Raw genomic sequence first — 17,750 nt, forward strand, 5'->3', positions numbered from 1 at the left:
TGAAGTTAAATATTTTCAAAACTTGGTTGCTTTAACAAACGAAAGTCGTCGTTGAATTGGGCATTGTTACGAAAAAAGATTACTATGGGCCATAAAAAACTGAAAAAACTTTAAGTTTCGGCATCACGTTCTTTCGGCTTGCAGTACCGGCTGCCTGTTGACCTAGAACTAGTTCTGTCAGTCACGCTGTGCGTAACCTTACACGTTCATACTTTAGAATTGTATTGAAAGCAAGAGTCTTTTTATTTTTTAAAACTAACTTGGAGGCATGAGTTTTGCAACAAATCAATCTCAAATTTAAATGATTTTAGACCCAAAAGGATGAAGAGTAAACTTATTTTTGGTGCAATTTATTTTGTATAAAATTTTACTCTGAAACCGATTATTTCTGGTTTTTTAGTCAATGATAAGTTATACCAAACTACCGAATCAATTGCTGACAAAACTGTACCAAAATGAGCTTCTCATGTAGCCAAACAGAGAAGGGTTAAACTTTGTTTCACCAATTAAGAGGCTGACTTTGGTACAGTTTATCGGTGTCCCACTCTTTAACCCCTCGTTATTTAAACCGCAATTTTTACACTCCCGACTTTATAACCCCGTAACAAGATAACCCCACAACAATTTAACCCCCTTTTAATACCAATAATTTCTTTCAAAGGTACTTTCCGATAATTTGTTTCAAAGGTACTTTCTATAAGTACTGGAGTATTTCAATTAAGTGTGCTAAATGAGGCCTGAAAAGCTATTCTTAATTCACTTGATGCCTCTAGCATCTCAAAAACAATTGCATTTCGATTAGTTTATCAGCACTTGAGCAGGTTGCTCTCGCGTAATTTCTCATTGACTAAAGAAGCGGAATTTTATCGGTTCTGTGGTAGTGCTGAAATTTGCAAATAAGTTGCACCAAATTAAAAATGCTAAAGATACAAGCAAGTTTTGTCTTCCTAATCTTGTCAAAAATCAACTAAATTTTGGTAAAACCGCGTTTTGAATTTCAGATTTTTAAAGTTTTTTCCAGATAATTTAAATCAACAGTGTAAAAAAAGTCTCAATTAATTTTGCATTGAATGAAAAATACTCGGCAAAGGCTTATGGTATTTTATCTGGCCTAAAAATCATATTTAACAGCCAGTGCCGAGAGCGCTCTTAGAACAATTCCAGGACAATTGTGGTTCCTGCGAATATAAGAGGAGAAATCAGGAGTCCTTGACAGGCCTTTCGAAGGATACTCCATTCGTAGTTTTCCCGATAATCCAGACTGAGTTATGATTGATCACTCCTCTTTTTTGTGACTCAATACTGTTCTCAAACCGAAATCGGTAAATAGGTTGGGCTTTAGCAGACTTGAAGCTAGAAATCAATTGAGAGTTCGTCTTTACGCACCATCATTGGCGTGACAGGAGGATCGAACACTCTGTCTCCAGGTTTGAAGGCCGTACCTCTATTTTAAGTGCACCTCCAGAAATTGTAGCCTATTTCAAAATTCTTCAGAGCAGTGACTTGTACTTAGTAAAAGGGACACTTTGACAGATTTATTACAAACTTTTTGGGCAGAAAAACAATCAATTCACAATCTTATTTATTTATAATTACTACCAGTTCAATTTCCGAATGCTCTGTCACTTTATTTTTTATAGTGAACTCGTAGTACTCTACCTCAATTGGGCTACGAATTAAACTAATTCAGTTTTAATTTAACGTGTGAGCTTTACCATCACTATTTTTTTTTCATTTCCCTTGCTGAAACAGTTCATGACTTTTAATACTTGCGATGAAGGGAAAAAACAATCGTAAAAGGCTAAATGAGTGGTTAAAAGCGCACATTTTCCGCATTTCTTTTTATTTCAAGGGAAATTAAATCTGATATTCTTTTTTCAATTCAGATAAATTATCTAACTGGAAATCCTTTTTGTGAAGATAATGATAAAAACAAACGAGATGACTGGTTGAACAACTGTTTCTTCAAAGGAAACAATACTAAAAATAAGTAATCTAATTATAGAAAATAGCTGAATAGTTGTGTATTCCTTGGTTTATTTAATGGAAATAAAGATAAAACCCAGTTTTCTATCGTTAGGCAAATTATGCCTGTTTTCAAACGTCTCTGAGCGCTAAAAAAAGTTTCAGTCAGGATGGTGGTATAATAAAACCTTTATTTTTTATTACGATACACAATTTTTGAAACTAAATGAACTAAACTTAAAAAAATTAGTTAGAAAATTGAAACTTTTGTTGAGAATGTAGACAATGGATAACGCTGATTTTATGCGAAAAAAATCAGAGTAATAATTTGAACAACTCATTATGTCCTGTTGTTGTAGTTTGTAGAACCTTATGGAGAAAGCTGTTAAACTAATTCCGTGTCATAATTCGGTGTCTGAGACAGTTGAAGAAGTTTCCAATTCTGGTAACAATTGAAAACTAATGGTGTTTTTTAGTGTTGATCCCTAATTTCTCTACTCTTTCAGGATAATTTCGCAGTTTGAAGAGTTCAACTGACGTAATTAGTTGGCTGAAAGTCACACTGTCACTTTCACCACAAATAACTTTACAAAGGAGTCTTAAGAGCTCGTATAAATGATCAAGTGAAGTGACAAAATCTTAAATTCGGTTGTAAATTAATCAGTTTAGCAATTTGCCCAAAACGGGTATAACTGAAATTTGTATAAAAATTGAAAGGTTCGAGTTCATTTCCTTCTTTATATTAAGGGATCCTTTTGCAGTTTTTAATGGTTTCGGAAAAATGTTATTGTCAAATCGTTTTTGAATCAAAGTAGTCAGAATAGGCTCCAATAGTTCTCCTATTAGAAATATGTAATTTTTCTTGGTATAGTGGCAATCTAGGTTGATTTTTTTGCAAGCTTTCCAAAACCTGTTGAATTTCTTTGGTTGTCACCTGTCTCAGAAATATTTTTTCCACGTTTTTTTTGTCACTTCTTCGAAAAAGATGGTCCCTTGGTCCATTATGCACCGAAGATGATACATTTGAACTTCCGTATAGAAGTTTTTGAAATAAAAAAATTCCTCGAATTTGCCGCATTCCTCATTTGTTCCGACTTTTAAAAAAAGTCGGGATATTTGTTTCTCCCAAAAGTTTTCTAGGATTTTTTCCCTTTCTTGGCCTTAAAAAAACATTTAAAGTTTCTATTCGATTTTAGGTGAAGACGAAGTTGTTATTCATTCCATTATGGTGGTTAGTTAGTAAAGCTTGTGTCTCTCGCCATATTTGAGAGAGTTTAACGCATGCGTACCCGTCGCAAATCTATACACAAAAAATGCTTTCCATAAAATTATATACATAAATTCTATGCAAACATTGTTTATTATGCGGTTTTCAAATAATTAAAACGTATGGACGCATTGTTTGCAGAGTTAAAAAGTGAAAGCTGAAAATGTTGAATTGAAGGAAATTTTTCTTCCGTTTAGTCTCGGAAAAAAATTGACCGTGATAATTGTTGCTTGCAAAGTTAATGTCACTTGACCTGAGGGTTTTCTTATTTGAAAAAAATCTTTTCTTAAATTGTTTTTTTGCCGTTAGAGACAAAATTATATTCATATTTTTGATTCATGCAAAAAAAGGTTAGTCATAAAACTTTCACAAGAAAATAGTTATCATAGAGATTTCATTAGGCTTTTGAGCGTATGGAATGAATAAGTTTTACGTTTATGCCGATTGTACAAAACTAAGCCAAACCATGTACTAGATAGGTGCATCAATTTGTGTGCGTAGGTCTCTGGATTTCAGAGTCTTTTGTTTAGAGAGGCTCCAAAAATTATGTGGATTCCTCTAACAAAATTGCATGGCATATTAGTTATATGGCAGATTCTGAACGAGCGAATATAGCTAGTACAGTGCTGATTTAAATTAACCGGACAAAACGCGTTAAACTTCAAAATTAAAACCCGTTTTTCTCAAATTGGGTTAAGTTTAGGTGAAAACTTATAAAAAACAAAACTTGCTTAAAATTTTAGCAGAATTAATTTGGTGTAATTTGATTTGCGAAATTCGGGCCCGATATTTTACCCCAAAAAATGGGTCATTTTGGCTTTCCTTAGTTAACCAAAATTTAAGCCAAAATTACCCAGTCGATTTTTGAGGTAAAATTTCGGGCCCGAATTTCGCAAAACAAATTACACCATATTAATTCTGCTAAAATTTTAAGCAAGTTTTGTCTTCATAAATTTTCATCTAAACTCAACCCAATTTGAGAAAAACGGGTTTTAAATTTCAAGTTTATCGCGTTTTGCCCGGTTAGTTTAAATCAGCACTATACTTCTGGATTCCGCAAATGTGAGCAGATTTCGCTAACTCTGAGTAAAATTCGCACATGCAAGCGTCCATTTTGTAAAAACTGTTATGTATGATTTAGTGATATAACTAAAAATTGTATTTTTTAAGCAGATCACCCATACGTTGGTTGATTTAGCAAAACTGGAAATTCTATTATAATGAATACGGATTTGATTTGGATTCCTTAAACGGTACTGGGTTCCGCAAATTTTGTCCGGATTATGCCAAATTAGCTCCTTTTGCGGCAATTCTGAATAATACAGTGTTTTAGCTGTTTGTTAGTGGAATCAAAAACAGCAAAAAGATCAAAGAAATAAAGCCATGTAGCGGGTTCTGAGACAAATCTGTTTTCAAAGTGGTGTTGCTGATTCTTCACAAAATACACGAAATGCGAATGTTCCGTCTACGCTTGGTTCCAACTTTTCGGTATGAAGCATTCTCAGTTCTGGTTGTTTTGTGACTATTTAACGACCACCATTTGTGGTCGATCATGTTCAATTTTATTCAAAGTCATCTTGAGCACCATTATGTAGTTATTTTGAAAAAGTACTTCAATTTTTCTCGAAAAACCGAACAAACTTAAAAATTTCCTACTGGACATTTTCGAAATGACAGAGTTTGAGGAGCATTCATATATAATTTTGCTTCAATTGATAAGGTAGCTGGCCTGTGTTAACTTCTACGAAGGGGAAATCACTCATGCTGGAAGGATAAAAAGCGCGACAATTTTTGAGATTTATTGATTAATTGAGAGTTATTGCGCATTAAGTTCCCCATGCATGTGAATAACCCTCTTTTGAGAAGAGATCTAATTCCGTCTTTGGTCTAGCTGCCGTATTTTATTTTGACGCTGAGTTGAATGTTTCTTCCTTTTATTACTTGTAATGAAGATCATTCGTCTCAATTGTGATGGAAATGACGATAATATCCGGAAAGAATTCGATGATTGAATTGACAGTTATTGGCGGAGCTTACTACAATTTCTGAAAGAGATTAACGATGGTTACCACAATTTTGACCCAACGCCATGGTTCATATAATAAACTAACCAATGTCCTGTACTTTATCCAAAGCTGACTGATTTGATGGTATCGATTATTTCCTTCAAGTTTTTTAAAAGTGAAACTCTATGGAAGACAAATTTTCAATTTTTTGCTCCTTTGCAGATAAGGGGATTTATCAGCCCAGCCTATGGTAATTTGGCAGCTTGAAGCCGCTTACTGCGGGTCAAAATTACATGTAGAACTTTATCGAAACGTCTATTTGCATCACTAAAAATTCGAAAACAGTATTTGATACAAAGATTTAATTCACATAAATTGTTGAGTTTGAAAAATGAATTCGATTATTGAATGAAAAAATGCACTTCAAGCATGCTTTGAAATATTAGGGTTTCAACACCCAGCAAAAATTCTATTTACTTGCAGGCTAACACCAAAGTAAAAAATAACTACTCTTCAAAAAATACAGCTTACAGATAGGATTAACAATGAATTTGAGTTAAAACACGGAGTTATCAAATAGCTATCTTCTTATGAATAAAGTTTTTTTTTTTTACTAAACATCACATCAATTATAAGCACCAGTCTTAAAGTCTTGGATTTTGAGTTAAATGTTAACAAGGAAGCAACTGTTTCTCATCATTACTACTATGGCAAAATCAAACTTCAACTTTCTTGTTCAGTTGTTTGATACGAATGTATTAGGGCTGATAACAATTTAATCAATTCAATTTTGTCTGCAAACTTATCAAAAAAAATTATTTCACATCAAGCATAAATAATTATTAACTGTAAGAAAATCGAGGAAATGGAAACTGTGGTTACATAGCCAATTGCAGACAAACTTTGTTCAACCATTAGGCATGTTTTGCTTGGCGTGTTTTAGGCTTGCTTTCAGACGTTTAGCTTGGTACGTTTTAAATATGTTTTCAGACAGGTTTTGCTTGGTTACGTAATCAATAGCCAACAGTTTTTGTTCAACTATAAAAACATTCAACAGTGAAAACATAAAAAGGGAGGGAAGGGCATCTTAGTGCGACATCATTTTTAAAGATGAAAGAAATCAAATGTTCCAACCAACACAATGGTTTTATCTAAAATACAATCTTTCCCTGAACCTTAAAGCACTATCTTGAAACTACATATATCTTTTCACCGGGCTTTTAGAAATTTTATGAGGCAATACAACAACGCCGAAGTACAACAGAGCCCGAAAAATATGTTTGACATTGTCAAAAATCACCATTTTTCGGAAATATTGGATACTTTTTCAGTTTCGGTACTGTTGTAATTTGGAATTGTTGATCGCCTTTCTTAGCATTTGTAGGTACAGCCTATAAAAACATAATAATTGAGGTTTCTGCTATTCGTAGAAGATCTATAAAGAAGGTTTACCTTTATAAATTCAAGGAATACCAGTACATGCGGAGAAAGATAGTAAGCTAATAACATATTTATGATTTTTTAATAAGTAATGTCATTGAAAAAGCTATCTGTATTTTGGCTTTTTTCGATTATATCCAATCCCACCCGCATTTGGACTCATATTTGAGTGAAATTTATAAAAGGAATTTATACAAGAAATTTATAAAACGGCAACAAAACAAGGGAAAAGGACCTGTTTCAGGCTAAACTAGACAAATAGCTTCGTTTAGGCCTGCACCAAATTGAAAGCCAGCACTTCTTTGTAATGTCGATTAACTTTTGCAGTTATAATTTTGATTTCGACATTTCATCATTGGTGGGGGGTGTACAATCGAAAATACCTCTGTTTTTTAATGCGATCTGTTTTTAATTTAGCTCTGCGTTTTCTGAGTTCTAACTGAAAGCTTTTAGTATTTAGTTTCCACCTTTAATTTTTTCCCATAAATTAGACTTCGGCTTCACGCGTGACCATAGTAAGTTTCCTTTCCTGCACGACTGACTTTGGTTGTCGCTTCAGAATAATGACGCGGGTGTCTTCGCGAAACCTCCCGCTGAGCGCTGCGTAAACAATCGGCGACAGGGCGAAGTTGAGGTAGTAGCCGAGTTGAACAGTTTTGACGACCATGGCGCTGCCTCCCGACATTCCGGCGAAGTGTTCGGGTATTACGAAAAATAGGAAATTGACAATGGAGGCGGGAACGAAACAGAAAATATACACAAGCGTGACGCTGATGAGAATTTTAACAGTTTTGTCACGCATTTCTTCCATAATGTGTTTTTCCTTGCCGACATTTGCTGCGTTTTGATCACCACTTTTCGCACTTCCGTTCACACCTCGCAAATTTGGAGTCTCAATTTTCAAATGTGGATCCAATTTTTTGGTCTTTTCCGAAAATTTCACGTTTTTCGTGTTGTCGTCGTGCTCTTCATTTTGATTGTTGCTTTCAGCGCGTGAAATCTGACTGCGCTGCATGATTTCTTGTTTCTTCAATCTTTGTTCACGCGCTTTTTTAGCCTGCTTGTTAACTTTTCTGAAGACGAGAAGATAGAGGATAATAATAATGCCCAAAACCAGGAAAAGAACTAGCGGATAAATAAGATGAGGAAGGTAGATTAATTTTGTGTGGACAACGGTAACCAAAGACAAAACGACCGACAAGAGAATCGAACCGCCGCTCAAGAACATAGCTTTCTTTGGATTCATTATATAATGAGTTGCCCAGCAAATTGCGAAGTATCGGTCCAGCGCTATGCTCAGAAATAGAAGGGCGGACGCGCATTCGAGGAACATGCTGAAAATGATTATGTAGTTCGGGGGGTTGTTGCAGGAATGACTCCCCGACCACACGACAATGATCTCCCATGGAATGAAGACGCAAGAGCCAAACAAATTTATTCCTGAAAAACACGAATATTTATATTCGAATTTTGGAATTGCTGATTAGTAATTGAGCTTGGTACGAATTTTTTCAGGACTTTCGAAGAGAGTGTCGAGATAATTATTCACCCCATGTTTTTTCATTATGACGTCAAACTCGGTTTTATAACAGCAAATAATTGTGCTAGCTCGTGTCTGGATTCCTTGGACACATCTTTTACATGGGTTAGTAATTTTATAGCTGACTTCGGTTGAATTTTTGTGGGGAAAAGTGACAAAGTCTGTAGAATCCAAACCATAGTACAAATCTAACCGAGTTTGGCGCCATAATGTTTTCATCAGACAAAATTCGATTTTTAACTAGCCAATTATATCGGGATTTGAAAACTACTGATGCCCTGAGCTCAAAATTAAAAAAAAGATATCTGAAAAATTTTTTTGTAAAGTTATGGGAGTTCGAATACTGCCAATTTAAGATAATGAATGCGGCGACATATTACGTCGAAATAAAACGCAAGCGGCAAAATACATCATTTTAAATTGAAATGACGCAAGCAGTTTGATCTTATGAAAAAATTACCACACAAAAATGCATCAATTTGGTTTATTTATATAGACTGTGTGTGTGTGTGTGGGGGGGGGGGGGGTTTAAAATTAAGAAAGATAACGGAAAAATCAAAGTTTTATTTTTTAACTATTTGATCTTTTTTTTCTTCTTTTGTTCAGGTTTGAAAAAATATAAAGTATATACGCTCGGCGTTTTTTGGAATGTTGGGACCCGCAGGGGGATCAAAGTAAATTTTTCAACAAAAAGTTTATAAGCTATTAAAGAAGTCGACTCATTGACTTCAGATGAATACTTTAGTTAAAAGCTCTCGTGGTAATAAAATTTTATATTTGCCATTTTATGAATTTATTTATACGAAAGAGTACAGCAAAAGTTTAAAGCGTAGAAACTTATCCTACTGTTAAAATTGTTCGAAATTGTACGAAACAAACAACTCAAAACCTGCTGTTTCGAAAAAGTTCGGAACAGTCAGGGCTTTGCACTGCCCGGGTTGAAGTCCCACCGCTAATTATCGCTTTCCTGTCATATTCCAGTGATCGCTAATTTGCCAGCCTGATTCATGTGTGATTCAGAAATTTTTGCATAGCGATGTTTTAGAGCTCTTTCAGTTATGAATCCGTAGAAAATCAGCGCTAAGACTTCAACTCAAATTTTTAACTCATACTAGTAGCTTTTAAATGAGTGTATGAGTTTATAAGCCAACTTGAGTATTGCTAAGGGTTGTTTAAGGGCTGGTAGCGCAGAGGTAGCATATAAGTCTACGAAACTGCGGGTTCGAACCAAAGGTTTTTCAATATTTTTGCTCATTTTGATAAGTTTTTTATCGCTGTTTCATCGCTGAAAGTTAGCTAAATTAGCGATAATCTATCAATAAAATTTGCTATTGTGGCATTGAGCATAGAGAATTCATCAATGGCGATCGCTTTTTTTTTAACTTTTTTATTGCCAATTTTTAATGTGAGCTCAACCCGGGTGATATTCGAGCAGTCTCAATTACATATATATTCGTTTACAAAACTTCTTCATTGTTTTTGGAAAATAATTCCTGCAACATTGTATAGATAAACTATGCAACTCACCTTCTAATAATGTCATACTCCACTTTTTTAGGTCACTTACTCAATTGTTCGAGCTGCTGCTGCGCAATGATTTATTTTTGATTTTTGTGAAAGTTTTGGAAGTTTTTGAAATTATTGGCGCCCCCTCCGTTTGAATCAAAATTCAAAAAGTACAGAAATAATCATTTTTACCAAAGCCATGAGTAACAATTGAGTCGTGAATTTTTTAATTTGATGCTGAAAAAACTGTTCACTGCAGTTTATGCATTTTTGCAAATTTTGGCCTGAAAATGCATATCTTGACCTAGGGCAGAAAAAGAAGGCCTGGGTAAGCAGTTCAGGTTTTGAATAGTATTTTTTAAACTATTTGTTTGCTTTTCATTTCCATGGCCACGGCTTTGTTCTAACTAATTGACATTTGTGTTTTGTTCGCAATCAAAAGTTGCAATTAAACTTAGCAATTCAATCAAAAATGTTCGATAAAAATAAATCACTTGATTGCAATGAATTGGAACCAATTAGATTTCCCTGCATCTCTGCTTTTTACGGTTTTTCTCATACCTGGCATCATATCAGCTCAAGTTTGATTGGTTTAGTGATTCAGACAACATATGGCTACAATTGTGTATAGATTTAAATAACCACTCATGAAAATCCAACTTAAGAAAGCTTTGAAACCAAAAAAATTAGAAATTGGGGGACGGCAGAAGATTGAAAAATAAGAAGTGCTTACCGGCAACAGTCAGCATGAATATTTCGTGGGGACACTTCATCTGTTTCATTATATAGACAGCTGTGATCAAAGAGTTCGCGAAAGTGCCGACAACTCCCGAGAGAGCAGTATACACCATGACAGCTATACAGTGCATTGGACTGTACTCCAAACTGGCATAGGGGCTCACCTTCGGCCCCGAACTCACAGCCAGACTAGTTGAGGAATTGAAACTCATTTTTGATGGTCGATAAAACTCTAGTTGCAAAAAATATGACAGAAATGTGATCGACAAGAAGCGCTTTCGATCACTCTAAAGGCTATTTGTGGTTTTATCAGTGCCCAGTTTGAAATCGAAATAGAAGAAACTCTGAAACACAATAAAAAGAAGTCAACTATTTTCGAGCTGAAAATTTTCTAACTAAATTGCTATTAAAAACAGTTTCCACGTTCAAAAAAGGCTAAAGGGTTTTTATTAAGAATAAAAGCCTAAAAAGTTTTTCTAAGTGCTTAAACAATTTTGAATCAGCAACTGCCCTTAAATTTTATAGTAAATTAGAAGACTTGGCTAATATAAAATAATATAGCTGCCGGCAACAACTTTCAAGCTTAAGAACTTCAAACTAAATTGCTATTGAAAGCAGTTACCGCGTTTAAAAAGGCTAAAAGTTTTTCTAAGGCTAAAAGCCCACAAATTTTTTTTTAGTGCTAATGACTTTTTGATCAGCATCTTTCCGATAAAATGTTAGTTTTTCAATCAGCAAATGCCCTGAAGTTTTATAGTAAATTAGAAGACTTGGCTATTATAAAATAAGATAGCTGCCGGCAACAACTTTCAAGCTTAAGAACTTCAAACTAAATTGCTATTGAAAACAGTTACCGCATTTAAAAAGGCTAAAAAGTTTTCTAAGGCTGAAAGCCCACAAATTTTTTTTCAGTGCTAATGAATTTTTGATCAGCATCTTTCCGATAAAATGTTAGTTTTTCAATCAGCATCTGCCCTGAAGTTTTGTAGTAAATTAGAAGACTTGGCTAGTATAAAATAAGATAGCTGCCGGCAACAACTTTCAAGCTTAAGAACTTCAAACTAAATTGCTATTGAAAACAGTTACCGCGTTTAAAAAGGCTTAAAAGTTTTCTAAGGCTAAAAGCCCACAAAGTTTTTTTTAGTGCTAATGACTTTTTGATCAGCATCTTTCCGATAAAATGCTAGTTTTTCAATCAGCAACTGCCCTGAAGTTTTATAGTAAAATAGAAGACTTGGCGAATATAAAATAAGATAGCTGCCGGCAACAACTTTCAAGCTTAAGAACTTCAAACTAAATTGCTATTGAAAACAGTTACCGCGTTTAAAAAGGCTAAAAAGTTTTCTAAGGCTAAAAGCCCACACAGTTTTTTTTTAGTGCTAATGACTTTTTGATCAGCATCTTTCCGATAAAATGTTAGTTTTTCATTCAGCAACTGCCCTGAAGTTTTATAGTAAAATAGAAGACTTGGCAAATATAAAATAAGATAGCTGCCGGCAACAACTTTCAAGCTTAAGAACTTCAAACTAAATTGCTATTGAAAACAGTTACCGCGTTTAAAAAGGCTAAAAGGTTTTCTAAGGCTAAAAGCCCACAAAGTTTTTTTTAGTGGTAATGACTTTTTGATCAGCATCTTTCCGATAAAATGTTAGTTGTTCAGAAGCATGGCTTTTAAAAAAAGGTAGCTGCCAAAAATGATGTGCTCAATTTGTGTTTGCACAGACTCAGATGTTTCGAAATTCGTGTTCTCATTTTACACCGTCCAAAAATGTAGTCGAAACCGTCTTCAAATTAAAAAATTGGCGGCACAACAACGGTTTGATATTAACCACAATTAGCCAGACAATCAGCGCAAAATACATGAGTTAGAGAGCAATCAATTTTAGAAAAAGTGATTACTCTTTGAATCCTGCATTTTGCGCTGATTGTCTGCTTCCTTAATATGGCTAAAAATATATTAAGTTGCTATAAAAAAATAATTTATGCACCTTGGAACTAGGGACTATCACCGCGAGCTCTGTTCGGCCAAGCCAGTCGCAGATAGATTTTGGCTAACGCTAGTTTTTTTGTTAGACACCAATCACGGACTCATCTGAAAAAACTCAATTCGGATCCGGATAATCTCAGAAACAACGTTTTTTTGAAAAATTTTTGATACGAGCAAATGTGCTCATTTTGTTTCATGTTATCATACATAGCCTGCATTCAATTTATCATGAACCGTATTTGAACGCTCGTCAAATTGTTGATTTAGTCTACCTTAAAAGCGTTCAAAGAAAGCTAACAGGTTTTTCTTAAGCATAAAAGCCTAAAAAGATTTTCTAAGCGCTAAAACAGTTTTTAATCAGCAACTGATCTGAAATTTTTTAGTAATTAAGAAGACTTGGCTAATATAAAATAAGATAGCTGCCAGGAACAATTTTCAAGTTTAAAAAGCTCAAAGTAAATTGCTAATGAAAACAGTTACCGCGTTTAAAAAGGCTGAAAGGTTTTCTAAGGCTTAAAGCCCACAAGGTTTTTTTAGTGCTAATGACTTTTTGATCAGCATCTTTCCAATAAAATGTTAGTTTTTCAGAAGCATGTCTACTAAAAAAATGTAGCTGCCGCAAATGATGTGCTCAATTTTTGTTTTTCGAAATTCGTGTTCTCATTTTACACAGTTCAAAGTTTTTTGAAAGTTTTTGGTGCACGAGCGAACCTACCATGTTTTTTCTTGTGATCAATGATCGCCTGTTTTCATTTTATCATGAACTTTTGTTCAAACTCTTGTCAAATAGTTAATTTAGGCTACCTTCTACGCTTTTATGCTGAAGGCTGTTGTAGACCTGCCAATGTTTTAACTGCTAAAACCGATTCAAAACTCTCTTCTTCTGCTGGCATTGAAAAAAAAAACGTTATTTCATTTTTTTTATTTATTCCAAAAAATCTAATATTTCTATTTAAAAATTTTTAGGGGTAATCGCTAATGCGCAAAAAAAACAAATTTCGTCGATCAAAAAAAGCTCAATCAGTTTGTTGCAGTTTTATAGGGCGTTGATTGGTTGAGAATTTGAAAAGGCACTCTCTGCCCTTCACGCATGAGAATAGCCCCAATATTTTTTACCAAGCTCCAAACAGTTCTGCTTCTATATAGAGCAAGGTATTTTTGCTCGAAAAAAAATCAGCTGATTTTTTGCTCCAAGTAAGTTTTCATTATTCACCCGTTTATTACAAAAAATAACAACTCTCATTACTTGTCAAAATGCGAAATTCAAATTGAAAAACGAGCAGAACTCCTACAGATAGCAAAGTAGTAGAATAAAAGAGTCGTGGTTTGATGCATAACTGGTATTCTGAAAAAGCATTTGTTATTAAAAGTTTAGTCAAGAAGAGCATCTCCGCTTTCGTTTTATAGTTTTAAAAAGATTTTTGAGAAAATCGATAAAACTTCACGCATGATTGAAAGTTCTGCTGTATCTTTTGCTCTATAAAATTTTCTGCTCTGAGGCCTGATTTACTACAGTGCTGTATAAAATAACCTGAAAAAACGCTTGAACTTGAAAATTATCAATTCATTCTTCTCAATTTTTATGATGGAATTTGTTTTGCATAAGTCACACACAATTCATTACCACAAAAATAAATCAAATTTTTTTTCTTATTCTATCAAAATTACGTCAATTCTGACGAGTCAATTACTAATAAAATTAAATCAAAATCACCCGCTTAGATAGTCTAAGAAAACTTACCATCTCCGTAAAATTGCGTAAATCGTTGAAAAATTGTTTTTTTTTTGTGGGAAAAATTGTTTATGTAGTAGAAAAGACAATTTTGAAAAAAGTAATCAGAAATTTCTGAGATCTGATATAAACAGCGGTGCTTGGAAACATGGACAAAAAGTAAATTAGACGATCCGGAATTGATTTTAGACAATTATTGCGTGCAAAGTGCGTGCAAATTGTTTACAGACTTCAGTTATCCTTTTAGCAAATACTGTTTGTCCGACCGGAAAATGTGTTTTAAATACCCCGCACTCAGTAAAAAGAGAAAATAATTGATTATTTTATAATTATAATCGTACTTTTAGCAAACTTATAATTAATTATAAGCGCCAATTTTATATGTATAAACGGTTTATAATCCATTATAATGATAATATTTTTGGTGAAATTTTAATCAATTATAATAATTTATAATTAATTATAATTTTTCCGAAAATCTCTTATAATCTTTTATAATCTATTATAATAGATTATATAATCCCTTTTTCAATCAAAAAATTATCTTACAAAAAAATCAATTATGATGGAATATTAAAATTATTTTGCATGAAAACACAAAAAAAATTAAATTCAATTTAAGTTTTAAGCAATAAGCAGGGGCGGATATTCTTGAGGGGCGGATTTTCAGAAAACGCTATAAGATTTGTCAATTTTTTTTCGATCGACCAGATTGATTTTCCGAGCTCTCTCAAAGCACTGAAAAGACCCTGTTCCCTGTTTCTGACAAACTTTCTGCGGCGCATGGAAAAGTTTGAAAAAACAGGCCAAAAAAGGCGTTTTTAGGCACTTTATGGAAAACTATGACCAAAAAGTTGCGTTGCTTTGCCTGTTTTTCCAAAAATTTGCCTGCGGCGCACAAAATTTTACTAAGGCACCTTTAAAAAATTTTAAGGCTCCGTCACCGAAAATGGATATCTCGAGATAAATCAAAGGAGGACCCTTTGGGTCGGCAGGGGTTCGCACCCCTCAAATCCGCCCCTGGCTATAAGTACAAAATTACAGTTACTTTCAGTTCGGTAACCAGCTGACGAGCACACATAACAAAACAAAATAAAACCAAAAGAAGCGATGACATTTGTTGAATAATATTGGATTATAATCGATTATAATGGTTTACATTTCAATAAAAACTATTTCAAAAAATTTCACAGATTAATCGATTATAATCGATTGTAAAAAATATTAATGTTTCAAAAAATAGTAATATCATAATCAATTTTTAATGGATTATAATAAATTTTTTTGAAATTTATGGGTACTGGCAATAAAAATCCATAATGATATATTGTTTTTTGTTACTAAGTGAGCGATCACAGTTGTACAATTTATGCATTTCGAAAATTTTATATGCATTAATGCATTTTTCTGATTATGTTGTAATAAAATTGTTAAAATAAACTTCATCAGTTCTGAGATAAATTACGCTTTTTGATTTTGTGTAACTTCGTTTTGAACAAAAAATTTTGGTTGCTCTGTTCCTAACGACTTAATGATTAATAAATTGCCTAAATTCAGTTTGTAACGATCTTATAATTTGCTTGTTGTTTAATTTTCTAGACCCCACTCCTACCACTTCAGTACATAATGCTAATTAATTTTTAATTGAGACAGACGACTATTTTCTTCCTGCTTGGTATCACACTTTTCATTCGAATGAGGCTCCGTTTATATACCAGCGGTAAGAAAACAAAATTTCTCGGGTCATTGCAAAGCCCTGAATGTTCTGATTGTCCATAAACTGGAGTCGAATAAGTTTTTGCTAGTGAAATATTGAATTATAACTATGAATTTTAAGCGGAATATTCTGAATCGTGTATCGAGTTAATAAGACCAATTATTGCCTTCCTCAATTGAATTTGGAAAAATTTTGTGGTGCGGGATAATTCTCCACGCGTAAATAATGCGCGTTAGTTTTTCAGCATCAAAGTGTCACAGCGCTGCGCTCTTAAAGTTCCGTTAGTCTATTACTGAGCGTTTCACCGCACAATATAAGTCATGATAGTCTAGTGGTGAACGCACGTCTTCTGGGTAACTTTTTTGAGATTTTTTTGAAGAGAAAACGACCCCAAGCATATTCCTTACTTTATGCCAAGACCGGACTAAGAGCATTTGAAATCAATTAAGTTGAAAACATTTTCATAATCCAATGAACCATCAACTCAAGTCATTGCAAAAAAACGTAAATCTCAGTTTGGCTGAATCAATCGCCTCCGCATTGTCATTCGAGGTCAACATTTGATTCAAGACCATCTTCCTTTCTAACGAAGCCAAAGAAAAAAAGTAAGACCTGAGACATTACCTCCGTAAAAATGAAATCACCAAAAAAACCCGGCCTTAAAATTGTCAAATGGCTGTTGAAAGAATTGATTTACGAAAGCGCCTTTAATAACAAGATGCGGCAATCGAGACACAAAAACACTCAAAATTGCTCGAAATTAGAGTTTTCACCAGCGTTGAACCAGTTAACGTCAAAAAAAACTCTTTGCACAAGATACCAGGGGCGAATTTGGAGGGGGCAGGGGCGGACGATCTCCCCTCATTTCAGGAATTTGGCCCACTGCCGATCCAAAGAGTGCCCCCTTTTTGGACATTCATTTTTGGCTGACCGACACTAAAGTTTTTCTAAAAGCGCTGTTGGCGCAAATGTATACTAAGGGGTAGCGCGCGCCGCAAAAAAATCGAAATTTTTTCTTTCAAATTTTTTCCAAAAAAGCCTAGAAACGCGTTTTCTGGCCTTTTTAAAAAAAAAAAATGGATAAAATTAATTCATACGTTTTTTGGGACAGCTCAGAAAATAAATAAAATTCACCCCCCCCCCCCCCCCCCCCTCGAGAAGGTCCTGGATCAGTCCCTGCAAGATACATTGTTTCAATTTCAGAAATTTGTATTGGAAATGATCTTTTCGCTCACCGATAACAGTGACGGAAAATTTGCGCTCGGTTTGCATTTTGCTTCAGACAATTTTTGAAAAATTTAACTGCAAATTTTGATAAAAAATTTATACCGTCAAAAGCATTGACACACTTCGCTAAATTTGGAGAAAAAAAATTCAGCGCAGACTATTTTTCCTAAAAATTTGGGTTTCATGAATTGCGTTTTTAGCCAATATGATATAGTTACCGTGCAAAAAATGTCGTAGGCTATCAAAGCGCGAGCGGCAATTCAATCATTCCGACTTGAAACCAGACAAGATTTTTGATCCGAATTTCGAAGAAAACGGAATGTAAAAGCTTGGGGAGGTTTTTTTGTTCAGCTAATTTTCGCTGATCGAAATGATAGTTTTTAACACAACCTTTATGCCTCAGTGAATTTATCAACCTTCTGGGTTTCCCACGTATAAAGATACTTTGCCTCGATTATTTTTCTTAACGTTTTAAGAATTTAAAAATTGACATTTTTGGACAAATTCTGGACTAAATTATGCGCTTTGAAGAATTTATTCATTAGGCTAAAAGCGTAACTCGAATTATTTATAGGTGAGGAATTATACCACTCAACAAAATAACTCCAAATTGAATAGAGGCTAG

At 34.0% G+C, this 17,750-nt stretch overlaps 1 protein-coding gene across 4 annotated transcripts in view; it reads right to left on the minus strand.

Annotated features, from left to right (window-relative positions):
- Window positions 1-6,565: 6,565 nt before the first annotated feature.
- Window positions 6,566-17,750, minus strand: part of LOC134838845 (uncharacterized) — an 80,317-nt gene continuing 69,132 nt past the window's right edge. For 3 of the 4 annotated variants that reach the window (XM_063854132.1, XM_063854131.1, XM_063854129.1), the window contains exons 2-3: window positions 10,458-10,806; window positions 6,566-8,118 (exon numbers count right to left, since the gene is read on the minus strand). In XM_063854132.1, the coding sequence (XP_063710202.1) occupies window positions 7,166-8,118; window positions 10,458-10,674 (1,170 nt within the window). In that variant the 5' untranslated portion in view covers window positions 10,675-10,806 and the 3' untranslated portion in view covers window positions 6,566-7,165. Of the gene's footprint in view, window positions 8,119-10,457; window positions 10,807-12,450; window positions 12,557-17,750 lie in introns of those variants that run through there. The other variant, XM_063854130.1, reaches the window with a different exon arrangement.

This window comes from Symsagittifera roscoffensis, chromosome 2 (assembly GCF_963678635.1).
Source record: "Symsagittifera roscoffensis chromosome 2, txSymRosc1.1, whole genome shotgun sequence".
Classification (NCBI taxonomy): Eukaryota; Metazoa; Xenacoelomorpha; order Acoela; family Convolutidae; genus Symsagittifera; species Symsagittifera roscoffensis.